We start from the raw sequence: 23,997 nt of genomic DNA on the forward strand, positions 1-23,997 counted from the left end.
CACTCTGACTTTGCCTAATTTCATTTTGATTTTGGTACTTTCTTAACTTGGGGGAAAATCTCTACCTCATTGTCGAGGAACACTTGTTTATAATCTCCTCAAGCGATTCTCCTTGCATGCTGTCAATAGCAGTTCTTCCAGCTCAGTTAATCAGTCTGCTCTCATCAAAATAATGCCACTTATGCCTCAGAAGATGGAGTCAAAGCTTGCTTAGCTTGAAAGAAAATCGTTGTCAAAGCCAGATCCAGGTAGCAGCTCCCCATTGCTTCAATAGCATCTGAGGTCACCGTGTTTGGGGGAATGTTCAAAAGCCAGGAGCTAATTTGAAAAGAACCTGGAGAAAACCACCTGCTGTACAGAAGTGAAGCCAGATGCTCGAAACATGGTAAAAAAATAGTGCTTTTATTGGCAGGTTTACAAGCAGAATCCATTCGTGTCTAATATCCTGCGGGTAGAGAACAAAAATCAAAATCAAAATAAAATGTAACCCATGTCACGCTTTAGCTGACATCATTTCCTTGCTTTTGTGTTCCCTGGGTTAAACTGCTGGCAGGGAGCTCCATGTTCCAAGCGAATATCTCCCTGTTGTAACACACAGCCAGTATATTGTCAGCCTAACCTTTCTCTATGCAGCTCATTTTCTCAACAGACCATCCTTTGCTCTTGCTCTTTGGGAAACCACCTCTCATTCCGGGTTCGTCGCACCGCGTCCTCCCATCTCCATGGAAAAGGAGACAATTATAGCTTTGTTTTAAGTAAAAAAATATCAAATATAATAAATTTATGAAAGACCATTCACAACATATACATTAAGTGTTACATTGTTGCTACAGCAGCTACGTGATTCCTCCTCCTCCCTCCTCCTCCTCCTCCTCCCGCGCGCTCTCATTCTCGTCTTCTTCTTTTTTTTGCTCTGGTTTTCATGTTATAGGATGCAAGGTCATATGTCGCCGGTAAGTAAATGCACTAATATAAGTAAGACCTTAAAATGAAAGGATACGGTCAGGTTTTATCTGTGTATGGATATAAAGTATTTACTGTTGTGCTACCCGCACCCGCTGCTATAACTGCCGTGACCTTGTGCCGGATCCTCTATCCCCTGCCCCTGTGCATATATAAATATAAACATTAAGCAAAGTTTGAAAAGAGCAGGGCCAAAGGTTATATATATGGATATAACACAGTGACGCACCCCCTCCTGAAAGGGCTAACCTCCCTTCTTATTTCCTTTGCAACTAATGTTTTGCTTTTTTAAAAAAAGGCTGTTTCAACTGTTGTGTAGTTACAGCATTACATTCTGTAAACAATATATTTAAAGTGTCTGAAACAAAACCAACAAAAGGAAAAAAAAGTATCCCTAAACGATCGACTCTTTATCTCTGTCGGGCGATAATGGGTCTTCTAGGTCGCTTTTGCTGGAGTCCGTCAACCGCAGTTGGAAGTTATCGCTAGTACCTCGGGTGACGCTGTCGTAGGAAGGAGGGAAAGAGGTGGAGGATAGAGTTTCTGATTTATCGATGGGCCTCCCATAGTTTTCGCTCATCATGGAGGCAATGAGGCCCTCCTTCTCAGGCGCATCGTCCCCAAGGTTGCAAGCTTGTTGGCGGTATAAGAAGGAAGCCTGCTTAAGGGAGCGCTGGAAAAGATGACTCCGGTAGGCCCGCTGGATCAGAATGGCAGATACCTCTTCGTGTTTTCGCCTGAGTGTGGTGGTGATGGGTTCATAAGAAATCTTCGAAGGGTTTGCCGCCATGAACTTCTCCTCCATTTGTATTTTCAAGGCATCCATCTCTCCAGATTCCCCTAGCACTCTTTTGGTGAAAGCAAAGAGAATGTCTAAGCAATGGATCCGATCTCCGCTCACCATGGGCAGGTCCATAGCGATGAGCTTAAGCTTGTTTGGTTTCGCAATGCGCAACGGTTCCGACAGAGCGTCGGCAAAATTGGAAAGTGCAGAATACTCCATAAACTGAGTGGCTTCAGGGTCAAACTTCTCCCAGATTTCATAAAACATATCAAAGTCATCCTCGCTCAGAGGCTCCGTACTCTCTTCAGTAGCGACACTGAAGTTCTCTAAAATAATGGCTATGTACATGTTCACAACAATGAGAAAGGATATAATGATATAAGTAACAAAGAACAGGATCCCCACCGCAGGGCTGCCACAGTCTCCCTTGGAGCCATTTGCATTTGGGCGGCTGGGGTCACAATAGGGTGGCCCCGTGTTCAAGATGGGATGGAGAAGACCGTCCCAGCCTGCCGACGTTGTAATTTGGAAGAGGCAGAGCATGCTGTTGGCAAACGTCTGGAAGTTGAACATGTCGTCGATGCCATGCTCATGCTTAACGTAGGCAAAGTTGGCCATGCCAAAAATGGCATAAATGAACATAACCAGGAACAGGAGGAGCCCGATATTGAAGAGTGCGGGAAGGGACATCATTAAGGCAAAGAGAAGAGTTCGGATTCCTTTGGCCCCGCGTATAAGTCTCAGGATCCGGCCAATCCGAGCCAAGCGGATGACTCTGAACAAGGTAGGGGAGAAGAAATACTTCTGGATGATGTCGGATAACACAGAGCCTTGGGAGAAGAAGTGGGAAGGTTGGGAGAGAGAACAGATAGTCCAGTTAGAAGCTATCAAGGTGAAGTCAACACAAGAACTCAAAATTTCATTACATGATAAATCCAGGTAGGTCTAGTTCTGAAGTTTATTTTGCAATGGTTCCAATTTAGGTTTTTTCTTTTATTTCACCCCATCTGAGTATGAGGCAAGTGCTTAATTAACTAAACTAATATGAGCCAGAATGAGATTTGAATGTTTCCTCCATACAGACATACAGAGTAAGTACAATCTGGAAACACAATTGTGGATAATAGTGAACGCTATTGAAATGAAGTGTCTGCTGGAAGTTCATCACCTAGTCATTGTGGAGGACCTAGAAAATTCCTGGAGAAGTATCCTCTCTAGAAATTGGTAGGTTTTCTAGAGGAACTCTATGTACCTGTGGTGGAAGCATACTATAAACTTGCCTGGAGGACATAGAAACATCCTGTAGATGGCTTATTTTGTTGGATGTGGAGAGATAAAAGCATAGGTATAATTTCTGTACATCAGTCAACATTACCAGGTGATCAACTGTGACATGTGTTGGTATGGCCAATTTTCTATCAAGAGCCTTTTTGTCTTCCTTATTATGGGGTTGCCAATGTGGATCATTTATTTATTTATTTATTTATTATTTATTTACTTCACTTGTATACCGCCATTCTCAGCCCTAAGGCAACTCATAGCGGTTTACAACAATCAAGCAAGAATAGAGCAAGAGTCAAGGCAAGAATTCAATGCGACATCAACAGATACTTAAAAACAATTAGCTCAGAAACAAATTAAACAATTTATCAGTAATAAACATTCAAGTGGCGTCTCATAACTAGAACCATGATCCAAACTCGTCAGTCGTATTTCCATTCCTGAAGTCATTGCACTGCTTATTCAAACGCCTGTTCGAATAGCCATGTTTTCACCTTTCTCTGGAATACCAACAAAGAGGGAGCCAATCTAACAACAAACTATTGCTTCTCAAGTCTGCATGTAGGGTTTGGGTTTAACTTACCTACGATGGATAAAATAACAACGACGAAATCAAATATATTCCAGCCATTGGTGAAATAGTAGTGCCTCAGTGCCACCAGTTTAGACATACACTCAGCAGTGAAGATGGCCACAAAGACCATGTTGATTTTATAAAGGATGCTAACTTTTTCTGGACTCTGGTCATCTGTTTCAACCATCATAGTGATCATGTTTAAGCAGATGAGGAGCATGATGCATACGTCGAAAGCTTGGTTCAGGACACAATCAAAAATGAAGCCTTGAAACCTGTTCTGTTAATAGAATGGAGACAAAATTATTAGCGGAACAAAGCAACCAGGTCATGCATGTATAAATATATGAGGGGAAGTCATAGGGAGGAGGGAGCAACTTGTTTTCTGCTGCCCTGCAGACTAGGACGCAAAACAATGGCTTCAAAGTACAGGAAAGGAGATTCCACCTGAACATTAGGAAGAACTTCCTGACTGTGAAAGCTGTTCAGCAGTGGAACTCTCTGTCTCAGAGTGTGGTGGAGGCTCCTTCTTTGGGGGCTTTTAAACAGAGGCTGGATGGTCATCTGTCAGTGGTGCTTTGAATGTGATTTTCCTGCTTCTTGGTAGGGGGTTGGACTGGATGGCCCACAAGGTCTCTTCCAAGTCATTGATTCTATGGTTCTACATGGCATTGTGGACTTAAATGTTGTTGTTCATTCGTTCAGTCGTCTCCGACTCTTCGTGACCTCATGGACCAGCCCACGCCAGAGCTCCCTGTCGGTCGTCACCACCCCCAGCTCCTTCAAGGTCAGTCCAGTCACTTCAAGGATGCCATCCATCCATCTTGTCCTTGGTTGGCCCCTCTTCCTTTTACCTTCCACTTTCCCCAGCATATAGCCCAGTTCAAAGCAGATATTGTGGATTATCTACCTTGTTATTCTGAGTTACATGGCTGTGTGGAAGGGCCCGAGGTTAATACATGAGACCATTTGAAATGTATTTCTGGATATCAGTAAATAAGCATTTACACCATGAAAATTGTAGCTAGAGGCTGCTCTACTATTTGAGCAGGAGCTTTGCACACAGTTCTGACCCCTCATCCCAAACAAAGCCCCCTCAAAATTGGACAATTTGCAAAATCATCTCCAAATGGAGATGATCCATGAAAACAAGAGTCTCAGGGTTAGACCCTGGCAAGTTTTGACAGATATTGTCCTGGCATTAAAAGTATGGCTAGCCCACCACACCTTTGGTGATTTGTGTGCTATATTAGCAGCTCCCAAAGTAGTACACCACAGTGTTAGTGCCACACCTCCACGCAATGCATTTTCTCAGTCTCAGAAGAAGGCAATGGCAATCCTCCTCTGAATAAATCTTGCCAGGAAAGCCCTATGACAAAATTGGCATTGACTTGAAGGCACATAACAGCAACTTGGTGCTCTTACCAATGGCCGTGGGATGGGTTTTTGCGGTTTCTTAGATCCCAGCTTTTTCATGGCATTGTAGTATTTTTTCTGCTCCTCTGTCATAAAGATGTCTTGTCCACCTAAGTAAAGGGAGGGGGAAAAATGCTATTATTATTTTGAATTTGGAAAAAAGAAAAGAAAAGCATGCCGGAGTTACAGAAGGTATTTAACATCAAGGAAATGTGGCCTTTGCAACGACTTCTTTCTTTCTGTTATCACATATTGTTCTCCCAGGCCTTTGTCATTTTAATTCCCATAGTAAGTAGGTGGCTTTGTTCCCTGTCTGCTTTCAGTTCCTAATTTCTCCAAATTGCACATTGAGATTCTGCGCACAATTTTTTAAAAACAAGATTATGTGGGCTTTGCGGTGCCCTTTCTAATTTTATTGCATTGTATTGTCTTGTTTTGCATTTTGAGATGTTTGTGTGTTTTTTAATGGTATAATTGCTTTACTTTAAAATTGTATGGCACCTAAAAATATTTCATAGCCATAGTTTCATAAGTAAGCAAGACGTAAATTACTGCTGGCATTCAGTGCTGCAATTATGTAGTTCTAATTTAGGGTGCATTTACACGATTGCAGTTTGACACCATTTTAATTGCTGTGGCTCAGAGTTCTGGATTCCTGGGATATGTATTTTGGTGAGACACCAGAGTTCTTTGGCAGAGAAGACAAGCATCCTTGTAAAACTACAAATCCCAGGAGTTGATAGCACTGATTTACACAAGATAAAATGGTATCAATCTGCTTTAATTCTGCTGTGTAAATGCACCCAAGAACAATCCCAAACCTTTTGCAAATTCAGGAAACCCTTTTTGTGCCAAGCTCCAGTCTCACCCCTTTGCACAGTGGTTCCCAACCTTTCTTTGTTCAAGAACCCCTTGACCAGGGACCAATTTGACTAGGGATCACTCTCCAATATTAGTACCGAAAGGGTAAAAAGATAAAGGTTGTCCCCTGACATTAAGTCCAGTCATGTCTGACTCTGGGATGTGGTGCTCATCTCCATTTCTAAGCCGAAGAGCTTAGACACCTTAGACACTACGGAGGTTGTCCGTAGACACCTCCAAGGTCATGTGGCCAGCATGACTGCATGGAACGCCATTACCTTCCCACCTGAGCAGTACCTATTGATCTACTCACATTCGGTTTTTGGTCAACGTTAGGTTCAGTCTGGTTATTTGGGATGCTGAGTCAGAAAATTGCATTGGATCAGCTCTAGTTTCTGATACAGAACATATGCCATCCAGTAGTCACCATCTGCTCGCCCACTGAAAACCATATTTAATAAGCATCGACACTATAAGAGGGTTTCGCAAGACCAGTCGCTCTTGTTGCTACGGTGTAGTAACAGTGAGGGCATGGACCATATTTTAGTTCTTGCGGACCACTGGTGGTCCACAGACCACAGGTTGGAAACCAATGCATTAGCATAAGAAATTAGGCACTACTTATCTTTTTCTTTTGTTGATTGAAATTATCAATGATGACGCCAATGAAAAGATTCAGAGTGAAAAAAGAGCCAAAGATAATGAAGATCACAAAGTAGAGGTACATGTACAAATTGGCTTCCCACACAGGTTGCTGCTCGCGCTGAAGAACAAAGAGGGAAAAGCAAGAAAAATGGTCAATATCCACAGGCATCCTGAATATTAAATGTCATTTCAAAAGAAGAACCTATTCATTGCATCTGGGCCTTGTCCTTCAAAATGACATTTCCAAAGCCCAATCGTTGGGAAACGACTCCCCCAACTAAAATGCGCTTTGCCTGAAACCTTCTCAAACCCAGAATTAGCTCTGCCTCCAGGAGCCCCTGGTGGCACAGCGGGTTAAACCCCTGTGCTGGCAGGACTGAAGACCGACAGGTCGCAGATTCCAATCCAGGGAGATGCGGATGAGCTCCCTCTATCAGCTCCAGCTCCTCATGTGGGGACATGAGAGAAGCCTCCCACAAGGATGATAAAATATCAAATCATCCGGGCATCCCCTGGGCAATGTCCTTGCAGACGGCCAGTTCTCTCACACCAGAAGCAACTTGAAGTTTCACAGGTTGCTCCTGACACAACAAAAAAAAAAGTTCTGCCTCCAAAGCAGTAGCATTAGGATTAGTATCCAGGTTAAAATAGTTTAATGGACCACATAAATGGGAGTATAGTGTCTAGATTCAGGGAAGTCATGATACCCCTCTATTCTGCCTTGGTCAGACCACACCTGCAATACTGTGTCCAATTCTAGGCACCACAATTGAAGGGAGATGTTGACAGGCTGGAATGTGTCCAGAGGTGACCAGCTAAAGTGATCAAAGTTCTGGAAACAAATCCTATGAGGAGCGGCTTAAAGAGCTGGGCAAGTTTAGCCTTCAGAAGAGAAGGCTGTGAGGAGACATGATGAGGGCCAGGTATAAATAAGTGAGGGGAAGTCATAGGGAGGAGGGAGCAAGCTTGTTTTCTGATGCCCTGGAGACTAGGATGCGGAAGAATGGCTTCATACTACAGGAAAGGAGATTCCACCTGAACATGAGGAAGAATTTCCTGACTGTGAGAGCTGTTCAGCAGTGGAACTCTCTGCCCTGGAGTGTGGTGGAGGCTCCTTCTTTGGAAGCTTTTAAACAGAGACTGGATGGCCATCTGTTGGGGGTGCTTTGAATGCAACTTTCCTGCTTCTTGGCAGGGGGTTGGACTGGATGGTCCACTAGGTCTCTTCCAATTCTAGGATTCTTTTATAATGGTGTATTTGTGTTTGCACTCTGTATGTTTTTAATTGTATTTTCTTTTTAAATTGCAAATGCTTTGTGTTCCACTTTTGAGAAAAAAAAAACCAGAATACTACTACTACTACTACTACTACTACTACTACTACAAATACAGCAAGCAGTACTTATTGCCCTCCCCACCAATGGCCAAAAAGGAAAAAAGTATCAGACACTAAGCAGCCATCACTGATGGGGGCAACTTACCTCTCGTGAATCCACCGCTGCATACATAATTTCCATCCAGCCTTTAAAAGTTGCCTGGGAAAAAAGCAATGCCTGTAATTAGGATAATTATAATAAGCATTTGTGTTAATTGTGACTTTATTGGGTTGTGCTTCATTTTGTAGATGATGTGTGAAGGGGGAAATAATTTCTTCACAGCTGCTAATCGCCCCATGAATTTGGGTTTGCATGAAAGCAGAGAGGTTGCTTATTCTTGCCTGAGCCTTTTATTCATGCTATGGAGCAAGAGGATATCCTGGGATCATCAGTCAAGGAATGCTTCTGAAGACAGTTTTCCATCTTCTGTTACCCTGTAAGCTACCGAATATATGTTGTTGTTTTTTTTTGAGGGGGGGGGGGAGGATAATGGAAACCCTTTGGAACAAATGTGGGATGAGATCCCCAGATGGATCTAAGAGCAACAGGTTGCTTCATAGAAACAAATCACTATTTTGTTCTGTTTTGGTTCTTTTGCAAGTTGCCTCATAGTTGCCTAAAGAAGGCTGAGCCTGCCTGGAGTCCCTTTGTCCTTCATAGGTGATTCTCCTGTTCAAGGAGGTTACGATGGGAAGAAAGAAGTTAATCTCAGTCTATGGCATGCTCTCCAAATTGATGCAGTCTTCATCTCACTCCCATTGGTGAGGCAATCCACCAACTTGCATAGCTGCCACTCTCTAGATCAGTTTCTCAACCTTCCTAATGCTGTGGCCCCTTAATACAGTTCCTCATATTGTGGTGACCCCCAACCGTAAAATTGTTTTTATTGCTACTTCACAACTGTTATTTTGCTACTGTTATGAATCGTAATGTAAATATCTGAAATGCTAAATGTATTTTCATTCAAAGGACCAAACTTGGCACAAATACCAGATATGCCCAAATTTGAATACTGGTGGGGTTGGCAGGGGGATTGATTTTGCCATTTGGGAGTTGTAGTTCCTGGGATTTATAGTTCACCTAAATTCATGGAGCATTTTGAACACCACCAATGATGGAATTGAACCAAACTTGGCACACAGAACTCCCATGATCAACAGAAAATACTAGAAGAGTTCGGTAGGCATTGACCTTGAGTTTTGGAGTTGTAGTTCACATCCATCCAGAGAGCACTTTGGACTCAGACAATGATGGATCTGAACCAATACTCAATAGGCCCAAATATGAACACTGGTGGAGTTTGGGGAAAATAGACCTTGACATTTATGAGTTGTCATTGCTGGGATTTGTAGTTCACCTACAATCAAAGAGCATTCTGATGAAAGACTAGGTTCCCACACAGAATACCCACGACCAACAAAAAATATTGTGTTTTCTGTTGACTTTTGGTGACCCCTTTGAGACCCTCCTCGCAACCCCCCCCCCAGGGGTCCTGATCCCCAGGTTGAGAAACGCTGGTCTACAGCATGCTCTCCAAATTGATGCAATCTTCATCTCACTCCCATTCGTGAGACAACCCAGCATCCTGCATACCTGCCACTGTCTAGATCTAGCAGGGAAAGTCCCAATTAATCCTCTACTTTTCCAGCTGTGTCTAGAATGTTCTGGTTTCTTTCTCCATTTCCTCTGTTCCTCCTCTATCCTCAGCTTACTTTAATTGCTTCAAGTTGAGAGTGAAATGCAGAATTAGTTTGCTCTCAACTAACTCAGAAGGAAAGATAGGACAGGAGGGGGTCCCTTCCCAATAGGCTCAGGCAAAAGCAAACTGCTGCAGTCTCTCCTAAGTTGTGGGTTCTTCCTCTGTATCTTGACCACATTCTGACACTTTCTGGCCACATGCAGTCTGTGAAATGTTGGAAGGTACAACGTCGCTGTGACATTTCTATCCTAGTGCACTGTTCTGCGAGATTCCAAGGTGGAGTAGAAATTGCACTTTGCATTAAAAGACACACAATCATGGCCACCTTGTGAAATTTACAACAGCAGTTCATGAACTGATTGAAGAGGGATTATTTTGCAAAGCGTAGCTGTCATTGCAATGGCTTCTCCCACCCGACCTGTCCATCCATCCAATCCCTGAAGTTTCCGAGCAGTGAGATAATCTAAAGCCCTGGTCGGCTTCTGGAATCCTTCGCTACACACTCAGCAAAAAAGCTGCGATATCACCAAGAGCAGAAAAATGAGGCTGCCGGGGAAATTATCAGGAAATTAGTAGCCACTTACAGACCAGATCTGGAGGTGGCAAGATCTTCATGCGAGTGTTGCTTGATATTATCCTGGCTGCAAGAAAGCTATCTAAAATACTGTCTTCTACTAAAGCCTGCATGTGTGTGTGTGTGGAGTCTTGTGGGGACGAATGAGATTAAAGCTGATAAATTCATCTCAAGGCAAGCGTACGGTCGATGATTAGGTCTTTGCTCGGAAGGGTAGTGTGGCATATGCGCTCGAGGCTTCGAACCAGTAGACTGTGGATAACTAGGAGTCAAAGGGAAAGAAACAGAAACCTTGTGAAGCCACAGAAAGAGGAAGGAGAGATGCTGGGTCGGGGCTTGAAAGTGGGGAAGTGATGCGTTTGTGGAGGAGTGCCATGGGCCAGAAGAAACGGGAACAGGCAGATGCCGACAAAATGAGTACTGCTGGCAGTGAAGAACCTTCAACTGTCTGTAATTGGGGCACGGAGGGAGATGGGATGGATGGAACATTTGGGCATCTTCCAAGTGTATCTTCAATGTTATCTATGGAACTTTGGATGGTATGCTAAGGGATTATACCCCAACTTAATACCCTTTTCAAATTATGCCTTACTAGAGTGTGTTCAATCAAAATTCCTAAGAGCAGCTCTACAGGTTCCAACATGTGTCTCTAACGTCACCCTAAGCCAAAACAGCTCCCTCAACTTTTGGTCCCTGTTTTGCATGTTGCAAAAGGGAAAAGCAAGGGGTGTAAATGTATGTTCCAAGTGATACAACACCTTTAATCCACTTTAACTGCCATGGCTCCATCTTACATATATTTCCAGATTGGAGAGGCACTATTGTTCTCTAGCTGAGAAGCCTAAGAGTCACTCCATCCTGCCTTGTGACCAGTTTTGGGTACCACAGTTCAAGAAGGAGCTTTTTATTTATCGTGTCAGGGCAACCAGTCAATTATATTACATTTTTAACAGAACAAAGCAAACAAACAGACAACATACAAAATTTGTGAGTTTGGTAGTTGGGCCAACTAGGGCCAAGATGGAAGGTGGCCAGAGAAGGGCAACCAAAATGGTCAAAGGTCTGGAAGCCATGACTCTCTATTAGCAGTGGCTTAAGAAGCTGGGTATGCTTAGCCTGGAGAAGAGAAGGTTAGGAAGATACTTGATAGTTGTGCTTACATCTTTGAAAGGATGTTCTGTTGAAGATGGAGCAGGCTTGTTTTCTACTGCTCCAGTAACTAGGGCACAAAGCAATGGGTTCAACAAAGTACAGGAAATAAATTTCCCCTTAACATTAGGAGTCTCCTGGGATATGTTGCCTCTGAGTGTGGTGGAGGCTCCTTCTTTGGGGGTTTTGAAACAGAAGCTGTGTGGCCATCTGCCAGTTTGCCTGGATTGGGTTCCTGCATAGCAGAATGGGGTTGGACTGGATGGCCTCTGGAGTCTTTCAGCACTATTATTCTATTCTCCCCTAAACTGCAAATACTAGGATTTAACAGGCTGGAACCACAGCAGTTAAAGTAGAATCATAACATTACAACTGTGCAATATGAAAGGGCCTGGTGTGCCTGACAGAAGACTCTCTCTGCCTAAGGCGGAACAGTCCGACTGGACTCCAGAATAAGGACAGGAAGCATTCACTACATTCAGGTTTGATTAATTGAGACTGTCCTGCCAAACTGGGACAATTGGAAGGTATTGTTAATGCAATCTAAACATATTACAGAGTGTGAAGCTTCGTTTAATGAGACCTTCTCCCTAGTATGGCAAGAGGAAATGGCCTTTTCTCAAGAAGACAGGAGCAGAATTCAAAATGATCTTAACAGATTAGAGAAATGGGCCAAAACTAACAAAATGAAGTCCAACAGTGACAAATGCAAGATAGTCCATTTAGGAACAAAAATGAAATGCAAAGATACAGAATGGAGGACGATGCCTAGCTTGACAGCAGTGCGTGTGAAAAAGATCTTGGAGTCCTCGTGGACAGGAAGAAGGTGAACATGAGCCAATAATGTCATGGAGTGACAAAAAAACCCCAAAAAATCAATGTTTAGAGCCAGGGAAGTAATGAAGCCCCTCTATTCTGCCTTGGTCAGACCACACCTGGAATCACACTGTGTCCAGTTCTGAGCACTGCAACTGAAGGGAGATGTTGACAGGCTGGAATGTGTCCAGAGGAGGGCAACTGAAATGATCAAGTATCTGGAGAACAAGCCCTATGAGGAGCGGCTTGAAGAGCTGGGCATGTTTCACCTACAGAAGAGAAGGCTGAGAGGAGATATGGTGAGGACCAGGTATCAATATTTGAGGGGAAGTCATAGGGAGGAGAGAACAGGCTTCCTTTCTGCTGCCCTAGGAACAATGGCTTCATACCTCAGTAAAGGAAATTCCTGTGTGTGTCATGGCATCGATCTATGTAATGCTCTAGTAAATTCAGCAGAAAGTTAGGTTCTGCAGTACAGCAAAAGAAAATTCCACGTGAACATGAGGAAGAACTTCCTAACTGTGAGAACTGTTCAGCAGTGAAACTCTCTGTCCTGGAGTGTGGTGGAGGCGCCTTCTTTGGAGGCTTTTATGCAGAGGCTGGATGGCTATCTGTCGGTGGTGCTTTGAATACAATTTTCCTGCTTCTTGGCAGAGGGTTGGACTGGATGGCCCATGAGGTCTTTTCCAACTCAATGATTCTCTGATTCTAAGTTCATTGTTCCATCTAGAATAGTTTTTGAACTGAGACTCTTTAGGATACGCATGTGGGTCAGGCACATCAGTCCACTGGACTATGTTTTCAGCCCTACCTTTCTCCTGGCTTTTAAGAAGGACATAAGCTGGCTTTCCAGCAAGCTTCTGTGTTGAATTTTGCTTTCTATTTCATTTTTAAAGCTATTTTAAGTCCCCCTCTTTCAACATTACTAATTGCAAGCAGGGAAAATAAACAGATAAAAAACAGGGACTTTCAAATTGTGCAGAGTCTAGAGGAAAAAAAAAAAGCCCGGTGTGTCACGGCATCGATCTATGTAATGCCCTAATAAATTCAGCAGAAAGTTAAGTTCTGCAGTACAGCAAAAATGGTTTCTCTCTCTAAAAGAGTCTGTTCGGTATCAAAGGAAATGATATTTGCCAGCTTAGGTTTCAGGGTGGAAATGAGAAATAGTGGAGCCTATTTCTAATCTACTTCTTCTCATTCTCATTCTAATTCTTCTGAATTCCCCTCCACTTTCAGTTTCCTTACTGGGATTAGAAAGGGGTGATCCTTCCATATGGGCATTCATGCACATGTCAACTCCAGAGCCTGGGAAGCTATTTTTAAAAAGCATATTGTTCCCAGTACAGTATTTAAAAAGCCATTGCCTTTGTGTTGTGATATATAAAAGTCACTAATTGTATCATTTCTTATTACAAATGTGGAAAATCCAAAACAAAAATACCCCTTCAAAGTAAGTAGAAGAAAATCTTACTCGTTGCATCGATGAGTTTGCTGTGTCCCCTTTCGTTATGTTACGTTTGAACCTCAAGGTTGGTGGCCTCCATGCCATTTGGGCAGTGGATCTGCTCCAGGTTTTAGTTTGAACTTTAGAAAAAGCCTTACCCAAGGCAATAAATTGAGCAATATAGATAGCGTCTTTAAAGTTCAAAGTACATTCTAGAGTGGACTCACTGCTCCAGTGGCACAGAGGCCAAATCAGATGCGCATTGTTTTTGAAATGTAATTTCACAGTGCTTTGGTACCATAATCAAGAATTAAAAACAAGGAAACAGGTAATGTGTTACAGCCAACTATGGTACTTAATATTGCACTGTTGTCGAGTCCTGATAAGCTCCCATCGGTGAAAGGGGAAACCATACCAGTGTGGAACTGGGCCAAAGGATTCAAAAAGAGACCACCTCTTTAATAATCTTCAATGCTTTCCTTGCAAAACATCTTAGAACAGTGTTTCTCAACCTGGGGGTCGGGACCCCTGTGGGGGTCACGAGGGGGTGTCAGAGGGGTTGCCAAAGATCATCAGAAAACACAGTATTTTCTGTTGGTCATGGGGGTTCTGTGTGGGAAGTTTGGCCCAATTCTATGGTTGGTGGGGTTCAGAATGCTCTTTGACTGTAGGTGAACTATAATTTCCAGCAACTACAATTCCCAAATGTCAAGTCTATTTTTCCCAAACTCCACCAGTGTTCACATTTGGGCATATTGAGTATTCGTGCCAAGTTTGGTTCAGGTCCATCATTGTTTGAGTCCACAGTACTCTCTGGATGTAGGCGAACTATAACTCCAAAACGTAAGATCAATGGCCACCAGACCCTGCAAATATTTTCTGTTGGTCATGGGAGTTCTGTGTTCAAAGTTTGGTTCAATTCCATTGTTGGTGGAGTTCAGAATGCTCTTTGATTGTAGGTGAACTATAAATCCCAGCAACTACAACTTCCAAATGACAAAATCAATCCTCCCCAATCCCACCAGTATTCAAATTTGGGCAAATTTGTGCCAAATTTGGTCCAGTGAATAAAAATACATCCTGCATATCAGATATTTACATTACGAGTCATAACTGTGGCAAAATTACAGTTATGAAGTAACAATGAAAATAATATTATGGTTGGGGGTCACCACAACACAAGGAACTGTATTAAAGGGTTGCAGCATTAGGAAGGTTGAGAAGCACTGTCTTAGAACAATGAAACAGATCACAGAATTGATGGAAGGTTTCTTTGATCAAGGGATAACTTGTAAAATCACCCAAAGTGTCTTGAACTTACCACTTGCAGCAAAGCCAGGTAGCCGGCACCAACATTATCAAAGTTGACTCTGACTTTTGTCCAGTACAGCTCTCCTGTCTCATTAAAACTTTGGCATTCAGTCATGTTGTCGACAATTGTGTGGTTCAAAGGCTCATCCCCTTCTGTCTTGTTGATACACTTCCCAAACTTCCCGGCAAACAAGTTGACTCCCATGATGCTGAAGATGAGCCAAAAAATGAGGCAGACAAGCAGAACGTTCATGATAGAAGGTATGGCGCCTACCAAGGCATTGACCACAACCTTTGATGAATGAGAGGAAAGCAGGCAGTTATCACTGGGGGTCTACTGTAAGATGCAACTCCAAATTGGCTACTCTACACATTGTATTAAGAAGAAAGATGGACCAACACTAAGCAGTTATACAAAACTAGTGGGCAATCCTTGTGCTGTATGCGATACCATTAAATTGAGTATTGAGTACACTTTGCATTTAAGGATCAGCTGGAGATCAAGTTGATAGTTTTTACTCAACTATTTGTTGCCTTTCAGTTGTTTTGATCTCAAATTCTCACCAGCAAATGGCCAAGTCCTAAGCTTAGCCAATAATAAGGAATTCTGGGAGTTATAGCCCAAAACAACTGGATGGCATCAGACTGTTTTCATAGTTCCAGGGCTATAAGAAGCTGTTTGGAGCCAAAGTTGATGAAGGTGCAATGGAGATACTACAGAGCCAAGAAAAAAGTCACTTTACCCACTTGGTATTTTGCTGAGCTGGAGATGTTAAAGCAGTGCTTCTCAGCTTCTGGTCCTCCAGATGTTTTGGTCAACAAGCTCCAGAATTTCTCACCATTGGCCAAGCTCTCTGGAGCTTCTGGAAGGTGATGTCAAGAACATCTGGAGGACCAAAGACCAAGACACCCTATGTTTAAGCAGTAGTGCAATCTCTGTATCAAAGGATGGTTATATCTAGGATAGAACTTGGTGGCCTGGTTTCTCATTTAGCGATGTCCTCAAAACTATGAACATTTTATATGTGGTTAAAATCTTCAAGTATTGTGGCCAGCTCAAGATCCTTTGGATGCACAAGAGTGTAATATTTATAGTAACCTATCGCCTGGTTAGTAGCATGTATACCATTGTTCCTCTGATGTCAAAGATGCATTCTCAGAATAGCTACGGCTCCAGGGAATGTGCTGGGAAGAACAAGAAAGAGCAGCTTCCTTCTGATTAACAAAATTATGTAAGGTCTAATCTTGTGAAACTCCTCATACAAACATGAATCATTATAGATTGAAGTAATCCCAATCTTTTTAATACATGCACGCTTGTGTGGACATATAGGGTGTGTGTAATCTATACTCAAGATACTGTAGACAGCAGTTCTTGGAACAGTTGGGAGACCTTCCTAATCCCTAGTCCCAACAGTCATGGGAATTGCAATTTGCCCTTGATCATGTGGATAGTTAAATTCCTGAAACAAGGAGCACAAATACATCTAATATCCTTTCAGCTGAAATTTACTGGGTTTTTTTTTTACTTTTACAGAACATGTAATAAGATGCTTTATCCCATAACAGATCTTTATGATTAACGTTGACTAGCTGTTGCCTTCTGTGGTTCCAGAATGGATTTTCTCCTGGCCCTACCTGAAGATGGACTGAACTTGGCTCCAAGAATTTGCAGTACTGTGACTCACATTATGTTTATATGTCTGTGGTATACAGATCAATTGGTTTTATACCACTTTGTCATAGCTGCACTTTAACGGAATCCTGGAATGACTAGTTTGGTGAGGCTCAAAAAAAGTACAAAAGTATTGTCAAAGGCTTTCATGGCTGGAATCACTGGGTTGTTGTAGGTTTTTTCGGGCTATATGGCCATGTTCTAGAGGCATTCTCTTCTTATGTTGCGCCTGCATCTATGGCAAGCATCCTCAGAGGTTGTGAGACCTCCCAACCTCTGAGGGTGCTTGCCATAGATGCAGGCGAAATGTCAGGAGAGAATGCCTCTAGAACATGGCCATATAGCCCCCCAAAACCCTACAACAGCCCAAAGTACAAAAGTACCCTGAGAAGAGAGGGAATTCGGATTAGATTAGTTTAATTCTGTAATGCAGCAAGAGAGCCATCAGCCAGGATTCTAATACTTGCTCGGCCATGGAGAGCCACTGAGCAAATCTTGCTAAGAAAACCTTGTGATAAGTTCACAAGTTCAGGTTTCATATGTTGGAAATGTCTTGAAGATCAGGCACTGAGTGTAACTGTATTTCAGAGGAGAAAACAAGAGATGTCTAGCAGAAAAATCCAAATAACCAAATTAGTTGTCAATTCCAAGATTGGGAAAGATTCAGCCATGACAATGAAAGTGGAATCAAACCAATATAACTGCTATCTTATATACAACACCTCCATTATTTAACATCACAATAATAGTGGTACCCAAAACTTTGAAAGGTCGGTTTTTGGACTATGACTCTCTGGAGCAGCCACATTGCAAGGGGGAAGTTAGAAGTCGTTTTCTAAAAAAAAATAAAATTGCTTCTCCAAACATTGGTTCTACTACTGGGAGTGGCTCCATTGACAAAAGGACAAAGTTGAAACACTCTCCTAAGGGTCATCAAATCAAATCTAATGATATTTAAAACTTGAAGCACAATCTGCATCGGAGCTCAAGAAATGAGAAATTAGGGAAATATTGGAAGTTTTATAGGAATTCCCATGAGATATCTTTACTTGATTTTGAGTTATCCAGACAAAACAATTCATTTGGCAGAGGAAATGGCAAGTGCTCCTCTCTATACTAGATCTTGATCAAGCTACTTTGGTTGTGTAAAAAATCCCCAGATTCTCCCAACTAGCATGAATTCCAGATTTTAGGAGTTGTATCTAAGGAGTAACTTTTCCAAACTCTGTTCTATACTAACCATCTAGCACTATAATGTGAGAGGGCTGGTTTGCATGGAGGTCCACAAATGGGAAAGGAGTAACTGGAAGATGACATATTTTTGTGTATTAAGCAATCACCTTAGTTCAGTGGTTCTCAACCTGGGGTCCCCAGATGTTTTTGGCCTACAACTCCCAGAAATCCTAACAGCTGGTAAACTGGCTGGGATTTCTGGGAGTTGTAGGCCCAAAACATCTGGGGACCCCAGGTTGAGAACCACTGCCTTAGTTAGTGTACTGTTCTTTTGTTGAATGGAGACTACAGGACCTGTCAAGTAGGCTCATTTGCCTGGATCAAAGGAGGTTCTATCTCGTCTTTTGTTCTGTATGTGATGTTACAACTGTCCCTTTTGTGAGGTGAATGGAAATGGTTGCCATGCATAACAGCTTCCATTCTGCACCTTATATGGGATACATGGAGGAGGTGAAAGGTGCACTCCTATTTTTTCAGTTCTGATTTTGGGTTTGGATCACCTCACAGCTAGTGTGTAAACTGGAGTTAGCCTACCATTGATCCAGGGGAGGAAGACTTGAGCTCTTCCAGATGTTGTAGGCCTACAATGCCCACCAATCCTAGTAGCATATCAAATGGTGAAGGATCAAGGGAATAGTAGTCTCATCACCATCTGGAGGGCCACATGTTCCCCTGATTTAAAGTTTGTTTTGATCCCTCCCATATCTTTTCATTGTATATTTGCATCTTCTATATCTGCATAATACTGTTTTCCCATAAGTTTCAAGGAGGACCAATGAAAGCTGTAACACATTGAATCAGGCATGCAGAATAACACTGTACAACCCAGGATATGATCATGTAAGGTCGAGTCCATGCCTTTTGGGCAGTGGATCTGCTCTTGAATGATGGCAGCATAAATGAGAATGATCGATTTTGGAAAAACTTGGAAACAAATAGGAAATAATATCAATATGATAACACTATTGTGGTAAGAGAAATAATTTATGATATGGCTCTGAAACAATGAAAATTGCTTGTGCAGCAGGGCATACATCAACATCACTGGCATGAAATACTCAACAATATCAACATGCATTCCAGAGGAAAAGAAGACAATGAAATCATAAATAGAAACAACATGTAATGAACCACCAGATACAGTATGAAAGGTTTCTATGCATGCAGCGCTTCACGTGAAAACACACAAGCCACAACCCAGCAAAAGATAGTCATGATGAAGTAATGGAAAGGTCCTTAGGTGCAATGATTCTGAGTTGTATTAACTTTGGTTGTAGTTAGCTCTGTCATAGCAACCTTTCACTAGATCACTGTTGAAACATATCAAAGGTTTAGAAAGCTTTCTATAAATTGAGCATTTTCGCAGACTTTGACAACCCTCTCAACTCAAGTGCTATTCTACCCTTTGTGGCTTTGGTCATCTGTAAAACTGAAATGGAGACAAAGTGGTATTGATTTTAGAGTGGACCAAATAACGTTTTGATTCAAGTGTGAACTGGGTTACATAAATGTCACTGGTCTAACAGGTCAAAGGCCAACTTTCTCAAAAACCAATAAAGACACCATTCATTTCACCATTATGTTTTGGGCTTCTGCAAAAGAGGTGTACCAGGGAAGGAAATCTCCAGACTTCAGAAAAGAGGTGATTTCCTCTGGTATTTGTAAATAAGGACTTTGATGACACTTTAAAAATGTATTCAACAGAAAAAGAGCATTCATTTGTAGTCATGTGTTGAGTTTCTACAACTATCATTCTTTTATTGGTTTGGAACAGCCCTCCTCCTATTGAGTTTCCTCAAGAGTGGTGGACTACAACTCTCATCATCTCTCTCTGTTGCTTCGCCATAGACCAGTGGCGATGTTTCCAGGTTGAGAGAAGAAATACATTTAAGATAATCTGCAGAACAGGTGTAATAAGACAGTCTAAAAAGTGAAGGATAGCTTAGCAGAAGAGGTTATGGTAGAAATCAGGAGGAAAAAAATCTCTCTGCTTTGTGTCTATAATTTTTATGTAAAGCACACTAGCTAATACACCTAAGAGTCCAGCTAGGATCCCTGTTACATTTCCAGATGGATCCTGGCTTTGGTTATTTTGTATGATACAGTTCTTATCTGGAAAGTGGTCAATATAAAATATATTTTGGTTGTGGGTATGTGGAGAAGAGACACCACAACACTTTGGCTCAATGTCCATCTGTGCCAGCCCAGGACTGTTGCAAATATGAGCGATATAAAAATTATAAGTGGTCGATATCTGAAAGAAGAGCATTGTGGGACAACAAGCATGCAGAAGGTCAGGCCAAAATCATGCCAGTGAAGGACAAGGCAAAGGAGGAACAAGACCATGCATGATCCCAACAACCTTTTCCCACTCCACACTGAGTTGTTTGGAGAAAAGAAAACTTCACACAGATAAAAAGGCAAGACACAAACATATGGAGCATGAATATATTTATGGGTAAGGAAAAGGAGGCTAATGTCCCCCCCAGTTTTGTTGTGACCTGTCTTGAATTCCTTTGGTGCCAATGGATCTGAGTCTCACCAAAGCCAGTAGATGGGTCTAGAGAAATGCTGCAACTATTATTATGAATCATGACTTAAGTTGAAGACTATGTTATGAACTTAACAAAACTAATTTCTCTATAGGCTTGCATGACCTTAGTCTGGTTTTTTTTTTTTTTTTACAGAGAGGATTTTTTTCCCTTTGGTTTAGACTGAAATAACACAAGTTCAAAATGTCCTGTCAACTTCAGCCATACCTAGATCAAGGAAGGATGATCTGTCTTCGGTTGCTTTAGTTTTGGCCTGTGTGTGGTAAAGCTCAGTTCTGAGGGACAAATTGGGCATGCTCTGTTGATTTTTGTCTTTGAAGATCTAGGACAGTGTTTCTCAAACTCTGCTCCTCCAGATATTTTGGACGACAGCTCCCTGAAATCCCAGGCAACTTAACAGCTTGTGGAAGTTGAAGTCTAAGGAACAGAGTTTGCAAAACACTGATCTAGGAGATCTAGAGTGGGACTGAGGGTTCTAAAATGGGCAAAATGGTGTCCATTCTATGGACAAAAATTAACCAGACAGGCTGTCTTTTCTTATTTTACAATAGTGATGTGATAGCAGTCTTGACTTCTCTTGTGTTCAGTTTTGCCTCATTCCCATTCTACAACATCTCGGTCTCATTCCACCTAACGGATCAGAGAGATGCTCCAAAATTAACAGAATTAAGTGCAACAGGGACAAATGCAAGTTACTTCACTTAGGCAGGAAAAAAAATGAAATGCAAAGATACAGAATTGGGGGGGGGGGGGTGCCTGGCTCAATAGCAGTATGTGTGAAAAAGATCTTGGAGTCTTCCTGGACAACAAGTGAAACATGAGCCAACAATGTCATGAGGCACCTAAAAAAGCCAATGGGATTTTGACTTGCATAAATAGGACTCTAGATCCAGGGAAGTCATGCTACACTGTGTCCAATTCTGGGTGCCACAACTGAAGGGAAATATTGATAAGCTGGAGGAGGGCATTTCAAATGCTCCAGGGTCTGGAGAACAAGCTCTATGAGGAGCGGCTTAAAGAGCACGGCATGTTTAGTCTGTAGAAGAGAAGGCTGAGAGGAGACATGATGATGGCCATCTATAAATATGTGAGGAGAAGTCATAGGGAGGAGGGAGCAGACTTCCTTTCTGCTGCCCTGGAGATGCAGAACAATGGCTTCAAACTACAGGAAAGGAGATTCCACCTGAACGTTAGGAAGAACTTCCTGACTGTGAGAGCTGTTCAGCAGTGGAAATCTCTGTCCTGGAGTGTGGTGGAGGCTCCTTCTTTGGAGGCTTTTAAACATAGGTGGATGGCCATCTGTTGGGGATGCTCTGAATGCAATTTTCCTGCTTCTTGGCAGAGAGTTGGGCTGGATGGCCCATGAGGTCCCTTCCAACTCTATGGCTCTATAATGGCAAGGCCATTCCTAGGGAACAGGATCTAAGATTTTTCCCCTATTGGACTCTTGATACTGACTGCTTCATCTTACACCTTCTATCTGCAGCTGGAGGAAAGCTGTCACCTCAGATGGCTGATCTCAGTCCAGATTAGGGAATCCTCTGAACTTCCTAGTTACTTTTTCTTAAAACAAAGACAGCAAGCAAAACCATCCACAACAACCCTAAAACGGTGGAGGCTGGTGGCTTCCAGAATGGCAAGGTGGCAAATTAGTTCTGCTTCAATTGCAAAGGAAGTATCCAAGATGCTGGGTGACTTCAATTTCTTGGTTAACTCCTTAACATTTTGTTGGATTTTATCTCTGGACTGCACAAGTCTCTTGTGTCATCAAGTCTCCAGTCCTTAATGAGTAGCTAGACTAGAGATAGGATTAGGCTGAGGGATTCCTCCTCCATATTCTATGTATATTTGTTTACCAAAAAGGGCTTTGTACTTCCTCCTCCTGCTAGTCACTGTTTCCCTCCCCTTTGAAGATGTAGGAATGGAATTCTGTGAGGGAAATTCCTCTTTTAAGTTTTATTGCCACTATTGTTTCTTCTGCCTTTTCTTCCTTTCCAGTGTGGAGGCATTTTGCCCCTCTCTCAAGGCAAAATGTAGCTGCATGGATTTTTTTTTACCTTTTACCTTTCTTAGAAGATGAAATTTAGTAAGAAAGTTAGCTCTAAGACCTTTTCTATCAAGAATGTATTTCTTTTACTTCAATAAATATTTTTGAACCTAAAGTTCTGACTCTGCAATCCTGTGCCATCCTAAGAATAGAAGCTTACTGTTGTGGCTGAGATGTTCTGTGATGATGAGGATGATGGGATGCAGATTCCTGGATCTTTTTCTGTGCCTTAGATCTCTGGGCCTGTGGCTCCCACAGACAGCACAGACAGTGCAGAGTCAACATCAACACAGCGGCTCCCAAGTGAAAGGAATTTTAACGAAGGAGATAGCGAACAGGTGGGAAGGCATTCGCCTGCTTCCCACGCTGATACTGAAAGTACTGAAAGCCTTGACAGTGACCTGACCCAGCAGGCACGTCTTGATTTCCGGGTCAGGCGGAGTTCTCGCCTGGCTGGCAGATGAGAGGCCAGCTCAGTAAAAGATCATCACAATGATTTCATGTAATGTTTTCATGTTAGAAAGGTATTTAGGCTTCTTGCAAACCAAGGGAAAGTGTCAGTTCAACGTAGCTTATTAGTCTGAAAGCTTCGTGGAATAATCTTAGCCTGGAAAGCAGTATGCTTGGGATTTCTTGCATTGTGATTCATGGGGCAATTGTTTCATTGCTTGTACCTGGGACTCTGGTTTGAACTTTGCCAATAGGATTGGGTCTCCTGCTTTTACCTGAAGATCTTTGGAACTATATTCTGCATTTAACCTTAATCTTTGGAACTTTGCAATGCTTATTCTTTATTTTGACTTGGATTTTGTCCTCAATAAACTATAAAACTACTGCTCTTGTGTGGTGGTGTTTGGAAGCAAGGTGAAGCTTACTCTGAGTTGCAACACTTATTCCAGCTCATCCCATGTAAGTTTCTGTTGGTTATGAAGTTTACTTCTGGTACTCTGCTATATTTATGGTGGAATCACCCCAATTGAGGGTTATATTTTAGCCTAATAGCTTAGATTCCCCAGCACATTTTAGACAAAAACCCAGTATAAAGTCACGTTCTCACTGACACAAGTCTGTTAGCTGCCACTGTGTTAAAGTATGACCAAAGTCTCAGCTAAACATTTCATTTGGGAATAAAAAATGATTCCCGAGTCCAGCAACTCAAGGAGTAAAAACTTGAAGGCACTGATCTGGATACTGTCTTAAATAGAGATCCGTGGAATGAAAACAGGGTCGGGAGATAAAACCAAGTAACGGAAGTTTCCCCAGTTTGACTCTTGTTTCAATCAAGTCACCATCACAGGTCCATTAACTTCAAAGAAGTTCCACCAGATCCATTTGTCTGAAAAGGAGGCTATTTGTCTCGTCTTGCGTTCCCCGGGGACACATCCAGCGGCTATTATCATCCGCCCCGCTTGACGTGTTTGTACCTTACTGCTCAGAGTACTTAATACATCTCTTATTGGAGACGACTTCCCTTGTAGATTCTGGAGCATATCATCGGCTGGTAATAATGCGAAGCTTTAATGTCCCTGAATCATAGTTAAGTGTGGCTAAATTTGCTAAAAAAAATAAAGTGTTTTTCCTTGGGTTCATATTTGTA

General features: G+C 42.2%; 1 protein-coding gene across 5 annotated transcripts in view; it reads right to left on the minus strand.

Annotated features, from left to right (window-relative positions):
- Positions 1-381: 381 nt before the first annotated feature.
- The window catches only part of LOC132778998 (sodium channel protein type 5 subunit alpha-like), a 392,126-nt gene continuing 368,510 nt past the window's right edge, over positions 382-23,997 (minus strand). For all 5 annotated transcript variants that reach the window (XM_067470381.1, XM_060782622.2, XM_067470377.1 and 2 more), the window contains 6 exons: positions 14,904-15,185; positions 8,006-8,059; positions 6,505-6,642; positions 5,028-5,132; positions 3,612-3,882; positions 382-2,577 (listed from right to left, as the gene is read on the minus strand). In XM_067470381.1, coding sequence (XP_067326482.1) covers positions 1,358-2,577; positions 3,612-3,882; positions 5,028-5,132; positions 6,505-6,642; positions 8,006-8,059; positions 14,904-15,185 — 2,070 coding nt within the window. In that variant the 3' untranslated portion in view covers positions 382-1,357. The remainder of the gene's footprint in view (positions 2,578-3,611; positions 3,883-5,027; positions 5,133-6,504; positions 6,643-8,005; positions 8,060-14,903; positions 15,186-23,997) is intronic.

Source organism: Anolis sagrei, chromosome 6, assembly GCF_037176765.1.
Source record: "Anolis sagrei isolate rAnoSag1 chromosome 6, rAnoSag1.mat, whole genome shotgun sequence".
Taxonomy (NCBI): Eukaryota; Metazoa; Chordata; class Lepidosauria; order Squamata; family Dactyloidae; genus Anolis; species Anolis sagrei.